We start from the raw sequence: 17,539 nt of genomic DNA, 5'->3' as shown, positions 1-17,539 counted from the left end.
TAATCGGCCGTGCAGCCCGGCGTGGGGCAGCGGGGACAGCACAGCATCCCACAAGCGAGCGGGGACAGACCATGGGAAAACAAGAAAACGCTCCAAAAGATTCCTCCTGTGATAGTGCAGAGGCCATACTGCAGGGTGGCAAGTGCACTCAGAAAATGGATTTATAGTGTTGCTATTTGCACCCCCGGGGTCCCATCTGTCAGTCTCCCAGGTCACTGAGATAAAGTGCCCCAAAGTGAGCTGGGCAAGGCAGGGACATCTCCCAGCTACAGATTCCAGGGGCAGGGGTAAGTAACCTGCAGCCAGAAGCACGCTGCTCCTCAAAGAAAATATTAATAAAATTTGGCAGGCTACTCCCATGGCACCCACCCACCACCAAACATCCAAGAAAACCAAGTTGCAGGAGCAGGTGAGAATGAACCACATCAGGATTTATTAGCACTGCAGCTTTTCAAACCAAAAAAAGTTTTGGATAACCTGGGTTGCAGTTTTCCCAGCAACAGGTGCCTTTTGCACTGTTTGAATGTGTGCAGCCAGCAGTACCATTTATCTCCGAGCTCTGGTGCCTCAAGGGGGGAGGACTGATAGTGGGACCCCCACACATGCAAACCCCTCCCCTGCCAAAATGTGGGGATGCTGGGGCAGCACGGGATGCAGCGAGGGCATAGCAGAGCACTGGGAAAGGCAAGGGGGGCACGCACATAAATAACAGCTGGGGTTTGGAGGAAGGGTGATAAATGGGAACGCTGCGACCCCTTGGGAATTATTAACGGTGGGGGAGGCTGAAGCCTTGGCTTTGCCCCAGGAGCTGGGCTGTGTGGAGAAAGCCGATGGGTGGGAGCGGGCAGGGGGAACAGATGGCTGGGGGAGGCCCGGGGTCCATCCGGGAGCAGGGGCTCTCCACCAGCACAGGCAAGGAGCTGTGGTGAGGTACAGCAGCTGCGTCTGCCCCAGGACACAGCTGGACTATGCAGGGGGGAAAGACCCCCTGTGCCCTCTCCTCCCTGGAGCCCCTCAGGTGGCTCCAGCCACAGCTCCAGGTGGCCAACGCTGAGTATTGACCCAGCGCTATCTCGGCTCCCACCTTATCAGGGCAAAAGCCAGCTCTGGGCACCAGCACCTGCCCCATTAATCTTCCCCCTGTCCTGCAGGCGTGAGGTCTCGGTGCCTGAAACAACCTGGCCATGGAGGGAGCAGCAGGGCTTGGGCCCTGGTGCCCGGCACCTGGGGATGATGGATTGGTACCTGGGAGATGACAGGGAGAGGTTTCTCTTTTCCCCTTCAGCTCGTGCTGTTGCCCCTGCCCTGCAGAGGAGACCACCTTTTATACCAGGGCATATTGGTGGCAACTTTTTTCACTGAAATTTGTGTACTGTGGATTGGGGATGTGGTGCCTTGAGGAAGAGAGGAAATGACCTCCAGTTGTGAGCCTGGGGTGGGAAGAAGGGGAGAGATAGTTTCCCTGCAGTTTTGATCTGAAATAACAACTTGGGCAAGCAGCCCACATTTCATCCACAGCCTTTAGGCTGAAGGTGGAAATGTGAGTCCCCATGCCAGGGCCAGCTCTGGGCAGAGCTGCACAAAATCCAGGCAAAATCACATCTGAGGCCCCAGGAAAATGAGGTAAAGCCTCACAGCTCTGGCTGAAACGAAAACAAAAGGCAGCGATTCTTCATGGCTGCAGCTGCACAACCCCTGGCTTCAAGGGTTAAATGCAGCCAGAAATATCAGTGGGGACAGTTAAGCACAAAATTTGTTTGTCCCTCACACAGAAGGGAGAGAAGCCCTGTAGTCACTCTGACCAGGCAGAATCCCCAGCCATGATGGGGCAGCTGAGGAGATTCCAAATGTCTCATCCCCAGCATTCTGCTCTCCCCCGTGGCCCAGCAAGCACCACTGAGGGGGGGTACAGGGCTCAGAGGGGCAGGAAGCTCCTAGTGGGAAAACTCACACTCCTGCTTGTCCCAGCCCGGGTTTTCTAGGGACATTCCAGATAAGAGAATAACAAGGGAGGCAGAGTGACCCAAGCAAAGGCAACGCTGAGCTTTTGCCATAAAACCCACCAAAGGACATTGTGTGTCCAGGAATGGAGAGAGATGCTGGCGGTGTTATCACACCCCTCCGGAGATGGGAAGGAAGGGCATCACTAAATAGTCTAAGCTGAGAAGAGTCCAACTAGCCAGCCAAGGGCTTGGATTCACAAGCACCTAGCACTGGCCCAGAGATTAGTTAGCACAGTCTAGTCCAGTTCAAAATACAAGTGCACACTGATCTACCCTTTTCATGGGCACTGTGAAGCCCACAGCTCCCAAAGGGCAATGCAGAGCAGTCCTGTTGGAAAGCAGTGCTGTCACATCAGCCCAGCCTCTGAGCAGAGCAGAGGACACTGTGGCACAGAGGCCGTGTCAGTGGCTGCTCCTCAAGAAGCTCACTGCTTGGTCGATGCTTTTGGCCTCTCCTTAAAAGCCCCCTCAGGTTATGTTTCCCTTGACAGAGAAAAGCCCAATTTTTTTGGTGAGGGTGCCACATGAAGCCCAGGCAAGGCTTAAGGTGGCGTAGGGGTACTGGCACCCAGTACCACATCCCCTCCTGCGCTCCCCGTCCACGCTGTGCAGAGAGGATGGAGTTTTCCCCTTCCTTACACAAACTTGGGATCTCCTTTCAGCCATTGCTTTTTTTTTTTTTTTTTTTTTTTTTTTTTTTTTTTTTTGTATTGATTTTTAAAAGGGGGCACTGCGGCTTTAAAGAGCTTCCCAGACTTGCCTTTGTGACCGGAGGAGAGGGTGGGGTGGTGGCGGAGGTGGGGACCCAGAAGAATGAAATAAAGAGAAGTACAACAAAAAGAAGTTAAAAGTGTGAGTGACAAGTTTTCGGCAACAGGCTTCAGCCCCTGTGGGGTCGTTTGGGCGAAGAATGGCTACAAATGAACAAATGAGCTGGATTTTCATGCTTGGTGGACGGTGAATGAATAAGCATCTTTTAAAACCCTATCAGGAACTCTTTGGATTGTCATTATAGCCGGGAGGAGGCGGGGGAAGGCAGACTTTTGAAGGCTGATCATGTGAAAGAATCCCGATTCTTCGCCTTTTCTCTGCCGGCAAGCCCGGCTACACCGAAACGTGCGGGCAGTGCAGCCGCAGCCAAGCATCCTGCCATGGCCCGGCACAGGAGCACTTCTGGGGGACACTGGCGTGCCCCGTGCACTTTGGAAGAGGTGAGAGGCTCTGCTTTGCCTGCAGGAGCCCCCGCTGGTTCCCAGTGGCGTGGAGGGGACGGGCAGCGCTTTGCAGCCTCCTCCTCCTCGGAACCTGACTGCAGTGTCAGAGGCAGACAATGAGAGAGGGCAGGAAGCAACTCACTTAGAGCCTTATTTAGAGCACCGAGTGGAGGCTGAGGTCAAAGGAATTGCCCTGGGATTATGGGAATCACCTTCATTTTCTTGCCAGCCTTCAGACACGAGGGAGCCGACCAGGAGCAAGGAGGAGGGGGATGAGTCTGTTGCTGAGGAAAGGACCTGGGTGTTTCCCCTTTCCTGGCCCTGACAATGAGCCTGGCCTCTCTGGACCATGCAAATAATTTACAGCCTCTGTTTTCAGCTGTTTGTTATCCTCAACCCCCCATTTTAACCTTGACTAGAACAGAGCATTGGTGAGACAGTTGTAGGAGACTCCACAGCCAGGATTTGCTGAATACCTGTAAAGCCACAGAAGAGAGGGAAGATTCAGGAACATTCAGGAATAAAATCTCCTTATTTCTGTAATCAATGATAATATCACATATTCAAAAAAACGTAGAACTGTGGAATTGTTAAGGTTGGAAAAGACCTTTAAAATCATCACGTCTAACTGATGTTTAGACTGTCGTGTCTAAACAGAAGGAGAACTAAAACTGAACGTTGAGGGCATGAAAACACCAGATCGTAGTGAAGCATTCTTCCCTGGCTGCAAAAATAAAAGTTGAGTTCACCTGGCATGGGATTTCAGCAAGCAAACGTGGCAGGGCCCGGGTTAAGTTGGTTTTCATCCTGTCGCCTGCAAGTATGTGAGGGCACAAGCCTGAGCCTCTGAAACAGCCACGGTCCCAGCAGCCACCTGTTTCTCCCACATCAAAAAGTCCGGAGGCCATTACAGCAGCCGTGGTTATAAAAGCCGGGCACTGGCACTGGGACAGCCCCGTCAAGAGAAATGAGACCATCATGCACTAAACATAGAGAAAAGATAAATGGAAAAGGAGTCTTTCAGTCTTCATTATCAAGTTTCCATGGGTTTGCTAAAACCATAGCAACCAGTTCAAGCAATGATTAACCTAATAATGTGGAGGCAAAGAAAAAAAAATGCATTCAAGCCCCTAAAGAAGTCACTAGTTCTCTAGAGGTAGTAAATCTGCCCCCCCGCCTCCCCTTCCATCCACCCCCAACCTACAGCCCCACTGCTGGAAGACCAGAAGCATCCTAAGTCTCCAGAAAAAAGAATCAGCAATGCAGTAAAACCCACTCTAGTGACCCCTTTCTGAAAATACAGCAGTACAGACATCTTTGTGAACTTTTGTAATACCTGCTCTTCTGGACTGTCCTGCTCTTCTTGCTCCTTTTCTTGCCTATGTCCACCCTGAGTTCTCTTTTGCCATTTTTTGACGATAAGTGAGTGTGTTGTGATCCTTCTCAGTCCCACGGTACATGCAGATAGTGAGGACAACATGATACCTCCTGTAGGGAGATATCAGAGTGGAGCTGCACTAGCAGGGGAAATATTAAATGATTTTATCACCCAGATAATGATGGTGTTTCGCCTGTGGCCACACACAGAGGCCTTGGAGCACTTTGCAGACAGTTAAAGTAGGAAAACAATACACAATTCAGCCAGAAAGGGGGGAAGGGGCAGGAATACTATAAGGTCTTTCATTCTGCCTATCTGATCTACGACACAGATAGATCACGTTCAGGACTATAAGAGTACACACAGAGATAGGCCTACACGGCTTTTTCCGAGTCCTCAGCCTTGCCCCATGGCTTGTGTTTCTCCAGTAATGTGGGTGTTTCTTCTCAAACCAGGGAATAGGCAAAGGAGAGGGGCTCTGCATAGATGGGCGGGTCCCGGGAGGCAGCAGAAAGTGCAGATCTCCAAAAAAGCTCAAGTAGAAAGTGAGATCTGCTCACCTTGCCTGTCAACACTGGCACCGTGGTGCCCTTGCTCCCTTCTCCCGGCTGCGTGGGACACCTGCAGCTCCTCTCCGTGGGACAGTTTGTTGAACGAGACTGAATCAAGTGCACGAGTAAGAGGTCACTGCTTCTCCAAAATCCACCCAGCCCAGTGCGTTTTCTGATCTGCAGTGTCTGGTTAACACCAGGGCCGTGCCAGCCTCTCCCTTCCCCGCAGGACTGGGCGATGTCCCCCACAGCCCACCTGAACGGACAGCACCCCAGCAGCTCCCGGCAGAGACGCATCCGGGGGGGCTCCTCATCACCCCGGGCCGGCTCGGGCAGACCCCGGGGGCTGAGCCCCGTCGAGGGGACAACCGCGCCGTGTCCCCGGCCGCCTTCAGCACCATGGCCAGAGCCCGCGGCGCCGGTGCGGGACGGGGCGCCGGGGCTGCTGCGGTACCGCTCCGCGCACCCACCAGCGCCCAGCCCTCCCCACCGCTGGCGCTGCCCCACTCCAGCCCGCCCCACGGCCCCGGGGAGCGGGGGCAGCGCGCAGGAAGGGGCCGGGGGGGAAGGAAGGGGCTCCCCGTGGTGGCCCCCATCGGCGGGACGGGGGTGGCGAAGCGGCGAGAAGAGGACCCCGGGCTGCCGCTCCCGGTCAGGTTCCACCCTCGCCTCTTTCGCTGCGGTGCGGGAAGGGGAGGTTGTTGCGTGGGGTGGGGGGAGTTGTTTGTGTGTGCAGCTTTGTTTCCAGTAACCAAATTTCTTTTGTTCTACAAATTGCCTCAATAGCGTCTCTTTGCCGCGGGCAAACGGGCTCAGCTGAGAACAATTAGCATCACAATAAGCTTTTGGCCTCGCGGGCCGCTTTGTCTAGCGGCGGCCGCCCCGGTCTAGGGGCAGCGCGGAGCGGGGAGGCGGCCTGGCCGTAAATCTACCAGCTACAAATTGAGTCCCGGCAGGAGAGGGCCGGGAAGGGCTGACGGAATTCATGCGGGCTCTCTTCTCACCGTGGCAGCGGAGGTAGCGTCTTTCCCATCTCCTGCGCTCCCCGCGGCTTCACGTTCCGGCTGCTGCCCCCGGTCCCGCCCTGGCTAAACTCACCCCCGGGGAGCATGGGGTCAGCCTGAGGCGATGCTGCCCCGGCACCAGCGCCGCTCCAGGTGCTGGAGCGCTGTATCCTTAAACAGCCCCGCGGCCGGGCACGCCTCACCTGGAGACGGTGGGACGGGAGCGGCCGCAGGTCTGCGGGAAAAGGCACCTGCAGAGCGAGGCCGGTGTTAAATCCGAGCGTGGGCCTCGACGGGCACGCACCGGCGTGCGCACAGGAGCGGGACCCCGCTGCGCCGCTCCCCGTCACCGTTCCTCCCCCGCAAGGGAGCGACCCCGCACCGGGCGCAGCGCCCGGGGCCCCGAGGAAGCCCCCGCGGGGCCGGCGCTCCCTCCCGGGGCTGGTGCGCGCGATTTTGAAACTCCCGGAGAGCCCTCGGTGATAAAAACACGGCGTCGCACAGGTCTGGCCGCGACACGCTTTATTTTTCCTCTTCTTTTTCTTCAGAAAACCCAAAATATAGCTGCGGGTACAGACAGCTGGACCACCGTTGCTAAAAATACTCTTATATACAAAATACATATTTGTTACGAAATATAATCAATAAATACCTATAGCGACAAATTAATATAATTTACCGTTAACGAGTACAAAACCATGATTTGTTTTTGTCCGCCCGCTCCCGCTGCGCTTTCCAGCCGAGCGGGACGGGACGGGGCGGGGGCAGCGGGGCTCCCGCCGCCCCCGGGCGCGCAGCGCGGGGAGTCCCCGCTCCGCCTCGCCGGCTCTTTGAAGGCCACAACGGGGGCACAGTGGCCGGGCGGCGGGCTCAGAGGAAGGCGGGGAAGGCGGCGGGGCCGCGGCGCAGGGCGGCGGGCGGCGGGGCCGCAGGGCAGGGCGAGTCCCAGGGCCCGGGGGAGGCGGCGGCGGGGGGTGGCGGCGGCGCGGGGGGCTCGGGCAGGTTCTGCTCGGCCAGGCGGAGGCTCTGCGTGAGCGCCCAAATGTAGTTGTGGGCGAAGCGGAGCGTCTCGATCTTGGTGAGCTTGGCGTCGTCGGGGAAGGTGGGCAGGACGCTGCGGAGAGCGTCCAGAGCGGAGTTGAGGTGGTGCATGCGGTTTCTCTCCCGGTCGTTTGCCTTCATGCGCCGGCTCCTCTTCTGCTTGCTGAGCAAGCCCTCGCTCCGCGCCTTGCCGCGGCCCCGCCGCGCCTTCCCCTTCCTGCGGGCCGCCGTGTCCCGCGGGGCCAGGGCGGTGCGGGCGGGCGAGGCGCCCCGGCTGCCCGCAGAGGCTCCGCCGGTCGCCGAGGAGGGGTCCTCGGCACCACCGAAATACGGCTGCCCTTCGTCCGGCGAGCGGTCGCTCTGCGGGGCCATCCTGAGAAGCCAATCCCGCGTCGGCCGGCCCGGGAGAGCCCTGTCCCCCGCGGCTGTGTGTGCTGAGCCCGGCCGAGGCTGCGGGGCAGAAGAGCGGCTCTGGCTGCGCGCTCCCCGCGGTCCCTCGTGTGCGGGCAGAAGAGGTTGTGCCGCCGGCACACGACTGCCGTTAAGCCCCTATATATAGGGCCGGCAGACAATGGGGATTTCCCGGCCGGGCGGCGTGTGCGCCCCCCCGCCCGCACCCACCCCTTGGCACGCTTTTATCTTATCAGCCCGACGGGAGCGTGCCGGCTCCGGCACCGCCCGCTGCCCCGGCCACGCCACGCGAGACCTCGCCGCATGGTGCCGGGACCCCCCGGCCTTGCCCGCCAGCCCTCCCTGGGACGGGACCCCCGGGCCGAGCCCGCGGGCGGTGGGAGGGGTGGCTGCACTACGGCCGCACTCTCCGGGGCTCCGCCGGGGTGCACTGGGGGTCGGGGCGGAGTACAGGGGCCCAACGGTGACAGAGGGCTCCCCAGCACTGGTCTTCGTAACTCGGGGAAGCGCTGGCCCCCCGGAGTGGCCGGAGACGCACCGCCGGGCCAGGCGGTGTCTCATCCGGTGCCAGACGTGAGGGTCCAGCTGGCACCATTCCGGCTCCGCTCCCCTCGGCTCAGCCACAACCCCTTCCCGCTGCTCCGGCGCCCCGGGGCACTCTCGGAACATCCCCTCCGATGTTCCAGCCGCTCTCCCGTCACCCTTCTCCTCGCCCCTGCAGCGCCGGGAACATCCCCGCGCCCCCCGCGCATCGACCGGCGGAGCTGTGGGCGCTGCGCTGAGGGCGGCGAGCGCCAGCACCGGAGGGGACCGAACGCCGTTCTCCAGCCCCCACTCGCGTCATGACTTTGCTCCCACAAGGGAAACAGAGGCTGGATCCCGCGGGGGAAAGGCCCTCCCAAGGCCCGAGGCCGCCCCCGCCCCGTCGGCCCGGCACTGGGCCCGGGGGCAGCCGCGCTGCCGCGGGAGCTCGGTGCGCAAAATGTGCCGGGGACTTTTGCGCACCGGCTGCGGCGGGCGGCGGGGAGCGGCCCGGGCCCGGGGCATCTTTCCCCGGCGGAGGGCGAGGGACCGGGAATAGTGAAGCCGGTCTCCCCCTGCACGGCCCGACGCCCCCGGGGGTGCGGGCAGGGCCGCCGGGAGGGCGCAGCCCCGGCGTGGAGGGAGTCCCCCCTCTCCTTCACCAAAGCGGCGCGGCGGATCCCGGTCGGGGATCCCTGTGCCGGGAGCGGCCGGAGCGGCCCCGTTGGGCCGCGGCGAGGCGGGGGACAGCTCCCCCTGGCCGGCCTGGTCCCCGGCCCCACGGAGTGGCCTTGGGCGGCGCGGTGCGCGGCGGTGTGGGGCTGTGCGCGCTGCCTGCCCAGGAGCGCGGTGCGGCGGGCGGACGGCCCCGCTGGGAGGGCGGGGGAGGGTGCCGAGGGGGGCCGGCCACCGCGGCGGCTCGGGCGCCCCTTCTCGAGGGGCGGCTCGGAGGGCAGCGGAGGATGAATAGGAAGGGCCCGGCGGGGTTGGGGGTTTTTTTTGTGCCTGTGCAATTGGATGACAAAAAAATCTGGCGAGCGAGTTTCCAAGCCTCAGACTGCCCACTTCAAACGTCCTTCAAACAAAAGCTGAAGAGGAAAAGAAAGCCCCACCTGGTACCGCTGTTTGCTAAAATAATAATAAATAGATTTCGTTTAATAAATAATTACAAGAGATTGTAAAGTGGAGCACTTTGGGAAGCATTAATCATGGGGCTGGGGGCAGACATCACCTGCTGGCAAACAAGACAACTTTATTGTTAAATCACCTTCCCACTGCCACTTTCCGATAACTCCCTCCCGTCGCCACAAAGCCCGGCCGGGGATGTTTACTCATAGTTAGCATAACAAGCACCATATTACCACGAACGTGATAAAAACCTGCGGGGGCACCGCTGCGGGCTCCCGCTCACACCTGGCCGGGCCGCCCGGTGCGGAGCTGGCACCCAACGGCCCTTCCAGGAGGGGCCCTGCTGCCGTTTACATTGGCCTGGTTTATGCTGCTTTATAACAGGTTTACTGCAATCCCTATCTCCTGGCCCTATTTGTCTTATTTTATTGAAAACATATGGTAACCAGAGCGGCCCCGGCGCATCCCTCGCCTGCCAGGCGTCGGGAACGTTTGGCGAGCCGGGGATCGGCCGCAGCCCGCCCACCCGCCCGCCGGGGGCTGTTTGCTCGGGAGAGGGGTGGGCAGATAAGGCTGGGCCCCCTCTCGATCCTGGGGGTGACCCCCGGGTCCAGGGGCCGCCGGCCGCTCCGCGCCCGCCACCCACCCCGGAGCCACGGGTGCGCGCCGGCGGGGCCGCTGCTGCGGCGGTGGCAGCGGCGGGCGCACGGCAGAGGCACCTGCCCCGGGGGCCTCCCCATCCTTCCCCCGCTCCCTCCGGCCGGGTTGCTCAGGAGGTACCGTGATTTGCGCTGCCATATGTCGGGCGGGTCGGCGGAGCAGCTGCCGCCCCGGCCCTACCTACCCGGCGCATAATACCTGGGAGCCGCAGCCCCGCGTCCCCCTTTGAGAGGGCAGCGCGGCGGGGCCGGGCCCGCGCCGCTGTTTTGTGACTTTATTGTGGCGCCCAACAGATGCACGCCGGCCCCTCCTGCCCCTCGCCCCGGTGCGAGCGCGCTGCTCGGGACACAAGGAGCACAGATGCCAGGCGCAAGGTGCACCAGATGCCCCCCTTTGTGATTTCAAACAATATTTCTCCCTTCCTCCCCCCCTCCCTCCTTTTCCTACAAGAGTGGGAGAAGAAGGAGTGCAAAAAGAAATTTTTATATATATATATATAAAACCCAGTCTGGAGAGGAAAGGGGAGCCCCGGCAGGAGGCGGCTGGAGCGCGTCCCCCGGAGCCGCCCGAAGGAGCGCACGGGAGGGCGCAGCGGCGCGGCCCCGGGGAGGGGGCCGGCCACGGGCAGGGGCCAGCAATGCCCGCCGGAACGGAGGGAGCCGCCTCGGGAAGTCGTTCAGTACCTCCTGAGCGCTGACCTGGACACCACAGAGCACGGTCTGTCCGCTCAATGGGCAGCTGAGGGGTGGAAGCTCCAGAGCGAGCTGATACGACCAGACCTCAGCACCTGTTATCACGCATCAATTTGTCCCTTGGGGCCACGAAAATGCTCCGAGGGCTGGGAGAACCTCTGCTATGAGACAGCCTGAGAGGGCTGGGGGTGTTCAGCCTGGAGAAAGCAAGCCTCTAGGGCGACTTCAGAGCCCCTTCCAGCGCCTAAAGGGGCGCCAAGAGAACTGGAGAGGGACTTGGGATGACGGCATGGAGTGACAGGACAAGGGGGGACAATGGCTTCAAGCTGAAAGAGGGCAGGGATAGATGGGATATTGGGAAGCAATTCTTCACCATGAGGGAGGTGAGGACCTGGCACAGGTTGCCCAGAGAAGCTGGGGCTGCTCCATCTCTGAAAGTGTCCAAAGCCAAGTTGGACAGGGCATGGAGCAACCTGAGATAGTGCACGGCATCCCTGCCCATGGCAGCAGGGAGCGGAGCTAGATGATCTTTAATATTCCTTCCATCCAAATCATTCTATAACTCCATGATTCTCTGCAAGGATAAGGGATGCTGTCACTTCACCAGAAGAGGAGAAGCCCTGATAGAAAACCCAAGAGTTTTCACTTGGGCTTCCACTTTCACTCGACAATAGAGCTCTCTCCGTGCTTATGTGCCCTCAAAACAGCCAGACAAGAGATGGCTTCATAAAGCTGCAAGAGCAGACAGCTGTTCTGAGACATTCTGGATCAGAATGCAACAGTCTTTAGCATAGAAAAAACCTGGATTATCTCTGGATAGGAGAGAGGAAACGAAAAGAAACACCACGGAGAGGAAAGGCAGGGAAAAAATGCCAAGTACACAAGGGTCAGTCTGTGATGCCTACAGGTGGGTCCTGTGAAACCTGTTACCTTAAAGTATTTATTCAACCATCCAAGCATCTACCCCAGCAGAGAAGGAAGGTCCTCACTTCTCTGGGAGCCAGCCTCCTCCTGTCATTCCCAGCTCTGCCAGACTTGCTCCCCTCTGCATTTGTGGCGAGTGGCTCCCTGCCCCAGCCTGTCTCACCTTCCAGGAAAAAGGGTTTCTCCTCCACCATGTTGCCAGCCTGGGCAGACAGGGTGGGTTACACATCTTCACTTAGGTTTTTGGTGAGTTCTGACAGAATCCAGCAGCACTCAGACTTGACCAGCTGGCAGTGGTCAATTTACCAGCCAGTTGGGCAACACAGACTTGAGGATTCAGTACTCGCCTGCATCAACTCTCCTTTGGCCATCAGTGAATAATTACAGACCATGGCTATGCTGAGCTCAGACTGCCACCTTCCTGACCAGCCCTTCATTCCTATAAGGATAAAGGTATGACTTCTGGCATTTTGATGCATGATGAGGTTAGAAGCACAGCAAACTGGTCATATGGGCTCTCTCTGAAACTCCTCACTCCCCAGGTGCCCATCAAACAGACAGATGGTCCTTAATGGCCTCCAAAAATAATAAAAATTGTGTTTTCCTCTCCTGATTTAGAAGCTCCACCAGTCAGACTTCGAACACACCAGAATCCACCAGAGCAGGCTTTTGAGAAGCAAAAAAGTTGCTAAAAAACAGGAGTTTGGAAGGAAATACCCTGTCCCATCTGAAAAAAAAGGGCAGAGGTGCCCTGATGGATTCACACACCACCCACCCCTCTACCGAGCTTCATCAAGGCCCACAATATGAGATGGAGCAAGATGGGGAAAGGTGTGTGTGGGGGTAGGTGTTTAACCCTTTCTTTGCAACTGAATTTAGTGCCAGGCCGCTGCCACCACAGAGAGGTGTGCCCAGTGTTGTGCAGGGGTCACTGCTCAAGCCAAACCGCCGCTGCCAGAGGGATGTGACTCAAACCTGTGGTGTGGATATTTTCCTACTGGCCTCATGCACTTGCTGGTAACCGGTTCATGCTCCTCCCATCGCCATTCCCGGCTGTGCCATCCACCTCTGCCACCCTGCAGTGCTCTGATGACTGCCCCACAGGGTTTAAGGTACTTGTAGCCCCCACACCAATCCCGGCCACACCCACACTCCCGGTGCATGACCCCATCCCCTTCCTGACCAGCCCGGTCCCTTCCTTTCTTCTCCCTTTCAGTCTCGGGAAGCACCATCCCTTGCCCTGCTCTAGTTTTCCGTTCCCTTGCTCCCTTCCCCACACCTTTATGCCCCTCTTCTGGTACCTGCTGCCCTGGTGTCCCTGCCAGGCAGGCATGGTGCCCCATTGCAGCATCCCCCAGCCATTCCTGCCCATCTGCACTCCCAACCCTTCACCCAGCACTGGGCTCCATCTGCCAATCTCCAAACCTTTGAACTGGAGCCTCCTCCTGTCCTGCAGAGCTGAGTAGAAGAGGATTTTATACCCAGATGGGACCATCTGCTTCCCCAAGCCCAGGTGTATAATGAACCTGGGGAGGCCACAAGCAGCACAGCCCCTCCTGCCAGCCCATGCCAAGACCTCTGTAAAGCTGAGCAGCCAGCCTGACGCCTGTATCTCAATAAAAAATGATGTATTTGCAACTTATTTAAAAGAAAAAATCCGTGTGTTTTCACCCAAACTGCAGTTCTAATCCAGCAGTTTAGCTGCAGCCCAGCTCTGCAAGACAAGTCACCACCACCAGTGTGTGTGATTTCGGTGAGGCACAATTTAAACTCGTGCCAGCAGGCTGCAGTGGGAGGGAGGCAATGATCCCAAGGCAGGTAACAGCAGGGGAAGCTCGGGGCACTCGCCACCTGCGTGCAGCCAGAGCATTGTCACCATCTGCCCCAGCTGCAGGGAGGGGAGCAGGACCAGCCCTGCCTGCGCAGCTGGGCTTGAGCTGGGCTTGGGGGGGAAGGATGCTCCAGCCCATGTCTAAAGAGTCCCAGGATTCCCAGGTTTTATCAGCACCCTCATCATTTTCCTTCACTGGCAGGCAACCAGCCCCAGTCACCCCCAGCAGGTCCCGGGTACCGGCGTTTTTCGGGGTCTCTGGCTCCAGCAAAGCCCCCGTGCTCAGGGACACATTTTCTGACACCCTCCCATCATCTGACATCCCCTCAGTCCGGGGGCTACACCTCCCTCCCCCAGCTCTTCACCGTAATCCCCACCATTTTCCACCATCATTTCAGTTTCTGAAGTAATTTCTTTTTTCTTTTTTTGTCTTTTTTTTTTTTTTTTTTTTAAAGCAAACCATCTACCATATGTTCTCCCCTGAAAGGGGCAATTGTTAACAGATCATTAAAACACCGTGGCGAGTGCTCTGAGATTCCTTCCCTCAGTCTTACGCATTATCCCGTCTCTGTCACCCTTTCAATGCGGCTTTGAGGACTCTGCTTTTCTAACTTCCTTCTCGGGGGGGAATAAAAAAAAAAAGAAGAGAGAAAGAGCCACTAAAATGACCCTCTTCACAGCTCTCCTCCGTGCTTTTCAATGTCCTTTGCGACACCCAACTATAATTGGGGTGGGGGGCTGGCGTGCCGCTGCTGCTGTCACCGGGCTGGGGGTGGCAGGGCCACATCCTGCCCCTTTCACAAGGTGCCAGGGTTGGGATAGCAGCATGAGGGGTGGCAGGGGTGCTGCGGGCAACCTCTCCTTCCACTGCTGGGCAAGGCGACTGCTTGTCTTGGGAGGCTCAAACAGCACATCCCAGCCAGCCTGGTGCTGTCCCTGTCCCGGGGATGGGGCTGGGGGATGACCCCATGGCACACACTCTGTATCTGTGTAGATACAGAGAGCATTCCCTAGAGACCTCATCCCTGGAGACCTCATCCCCTCGGGTGCATCAGGTGCTTTCAGCAGCACAAATGCATTTGGTATGGAAATAAGCTACCAGCTGGCTGGGTGTGGGAATCCAGGGCAGCCAGAGGGATGGGACCCTGGCAGGTGTCAGGAACCCCCCTGTACAGAGCCCCGAGAGACACTGTCTCTGATCTCTGTCCATGGAAAAGAGTTTTCAGTCTTTCAGGATGAATTACGAGCTCTGAGTGTTTGATATAAGTAGTAATTAGTGTGGCACGGGTGCAAAAGTAGAATTTTAGGATTCTAGATAAGGGGTTCAAAGGAGGCAAGATGGAGGAAACTGGGCGTGCCTTGTCCTTTTTCTTCTTCTTCATGCCCTCCACGTTTCACCGTGGTGTTGGCATTTTTCTGTTGGTTTGGGCTGGGCACACACTGTTCATCATGGGTGATAGGTATTGGCACGTTATTGTAAATACAGCACACGTAGTTTTTGGTATATAATGTTTGTAACATCCCACTGAGGGGCAGAGCCCCGCACGCTGTCCTGCGAGACAGACCTGCTGCAGGTCAGAGAGAAAACATTTTATAAAAAGAAATTAACAACCTTGAAAACCAGCACAGACGAATTACGAGTCCTTCTTTGGCAGCGGGGCTGAAAGACAGAGACTTTCTACAATCTTGGGATCATCTAAAAATCACCGATCCCGACAGCTGGGAAGTGAGCTAAGCCCAGAGATGGAGCTCTTTGAGGGGCTTGGATATTTCACCTGCCTTCCTGGAGAACTAACACTATTTTAGGAAACACCAAACGATGGGAAGCTGCAGACCATCAGGGGATGGACCACTTCTGCCTGGACAATGGCCTTGGGTTGAGGGACACTTCCTGCAGGCTCTGTACTCTTGTGACCAGGAGGGACACGGCTTTCAGAACTCACACAGAGGTTCCTTACCTACATCTTCTCCCCTTCCACCACGGATTTGGCCATTTCTCCAGAGGACCATGTTCCCCAGCTCATCCAGCCAAGCTCCAGGCATGGTTTGCACTTCTGCTCCACCTTTCCCAGCAACCAGCACGAGGTCCTGAGAATTTGCACTTCCCCACGCCAGCAAAGGAGTGTGCTGCATGGGACCAGAGAGAGCACAACACCCCTGCTGGGAAAGAGCGGGAGAGGCAGCTGCCCCAGTCAGCAAAACCCAGTTATGTTTGTACAAACCACAGAAACTTCAAAGCCCTGCACACAGGCTTCTCCAAGAACCAATATTCCACGGCAGCTGCACAGCTGTGCCAGGGCCTGCAGGTAGCTCCAGGGACCTCAGAGGGCTCCACTGCCCCTGGCTCTTGCCCTCCAGCCAGCAGGTTTTCCCCAGCACCCTCCAAACCCCTCGGGCTGCTGGGTTTATTTTAAGCCAGGAAGGTGCAGCCTCAAGCTGGAGGAGGCAGTGCTGCTCTGCTTTGTGTAGCCCTGAACAGGTTTCCCTGCAGAGTCCCCGAGCATCCTGGGAACAGGAGCTCCTTGTGCTTCCCCAGGAAAAAAAAGAACCCTCCCAGAACCCTGGTGCTGACCCACAGGAATCTCCAAGCAGGGCTGAGCACCGTGATGGGGCTGGGATCAGAAAAGCAGTCCCCAGTGCCCAGGAGGACAAGGTGGCTTTGTCCTGGTGTGCACATCCCTGGCAGGTCAGCTCCCTTCTTCTCCCTTCCAGCACGGCAGCTTTCAGCTCTTCATCAAGGACAAAACTTTCCACAGGAAGAAAAAAAGTACCTCCTGCAAAGGAGCAGGCTGCAATCACCCGGGACCCCCACTTTCCTGAGGGCTCTGAGCGCTGCTGCAGGGCAAAGCTTTATCCCTTAGAGCTGCAGAGAGACTTCAGGCCAGGAGCTGAATCCAAACCCAAGCAGTTCTTCCATCCCGAGTGCAAGAGCAGCTGGAGCTGTGTCAGTTTTACGCAGCACTGAATGCAGTTTTGACAAGACAAACAGCAGCACTGCTCTCCCAGCACAGATGAAGATGCTGCCCTCTCTCCCCGCTCCCCAGCAGGCACTGACATAAAATGGGGATGCAAACCCACAGCAGCTCCCGTGCCACTGCTGCTCCTGTGGTGGAGGTGATGTCCCTGGTCCAGAACTCTGGGAATCCAGGGCATCCCTGTGGCTGCCCTGGAAGGTCTGGGACCCTGGCAGGTGTCAGGAACCCCCCTGTACAGAGCCCCGAGAGACACTGTCTCTGATCTCTGTCCATGGAAAAGAGTTTTCAACCTTTCAGGACGAATTACGAGCTCTGAGTGTTTGATATAAGTAGTAATTAGTGTGGCACGGGTGCAAAAGTAGAATTTTAGGATTCTAGATAAGGGGTTCAAAGGGGGCAAAATGGAGGAAACTGGGCGTGCCTTGTCCTTTTTCTTCTTCTTCATGCCCTCCATGTTTCACTGTGGTGTTGGCATTTTTCTCTTGGTTTAGGCTGGGGACACACTGTTCAACATGGGTGATAGGTATTGGCACGTTATTGTAAATATAGCACACGTAGTTTTTGGTATATAATGTTTGTACCATCCCACTGAGGGGCAGAGCCCCGCACGCTGTCCTGCAAGACAGACCTGCTGCAGGTCAGAAAGAAAACATTTTAGATAAGGAGAAATAAACAACCTTGAAAACCAGCACAGATGAATTACGACTCCTTCTTCAGCAGCGGGGCTGAAAGACAGAGACTTTCTACAATCTTGGGAGCATCTAAAAATCACAGATCCTGACCCAGAACAGCTCATAGGATCCCGGCAAGTGGGAGCACCTGCCCTCTGCAGTTCAACACCCACCACATTATTTCAATTCCTGAACTCACACAAGAACCTTTGAATAATCAGCTGGTGCAGAAAAGTCGTGAATGCTGGGAAGTCGTAGTGAAGAAAAGAACTTTAGGAACACAAATCTACAAAACAACTTCTAGCTAAATAGTTTTTACATCTTAAACACTTCTATTTTTCCCCATCGGGGGGAAATTAGCTCATCCCACCTCCGAGGAATGAAGGTGAGGTTGTAACCAGCAGCTGTGTCCTGAGTGGATTTCCTCGGAGGCTGTGCCTGCCCAAAGGAGCTCCTTGAAGCAGAGCAGGGGAAAGGGCCGCTGAAGGATCCCTGGTGCCGTGCGGATGCAGAGAGTGAATTCCCAGCGAGCAG

At 57.2% G+C, this 17,539-nt stretch overlaps 1 protein-coding gene across 1 annotated transcript; it reads right to left on the bottom strand.

Moving 5' to 3' along the window:
* Positions 1-7,020: 7,020 nt before the first annotated feature.
* Positions 7,021-7,563, bottom strand: NEUROG3 (neurogenin 3). The gene has a single exon (XM_068198565.1). The coding sequence runs from the start codon at positions 7,561-7,563 to the stop codon at positions 7,021-7,023; it is 543 nt and encodes a 180-aa protein (XP_068054666.1).
* Positions 7,564-17,539: the final 9,976 nt, after the last annotated feature.

This window comes from Anomalospiza imberbis, chromosome 8, assembly GCF_031753505.1.
Source record: "Anomalospiza imberbis isolate Cuckoo-Finch-1a 21T00152 chromosome 8, ASM3175350v1, whole genome shotgun sequence".
NCBI classification, from domain to species: Eukaryota; Metazoa; Chordata; class Aves; order Passeriformes; family Viduidae; genus Anomalospiza; species Anomalospiza imberbis.
This window is presented reverse-complemented; position numbering and strand designations above follow the sequence as displayed.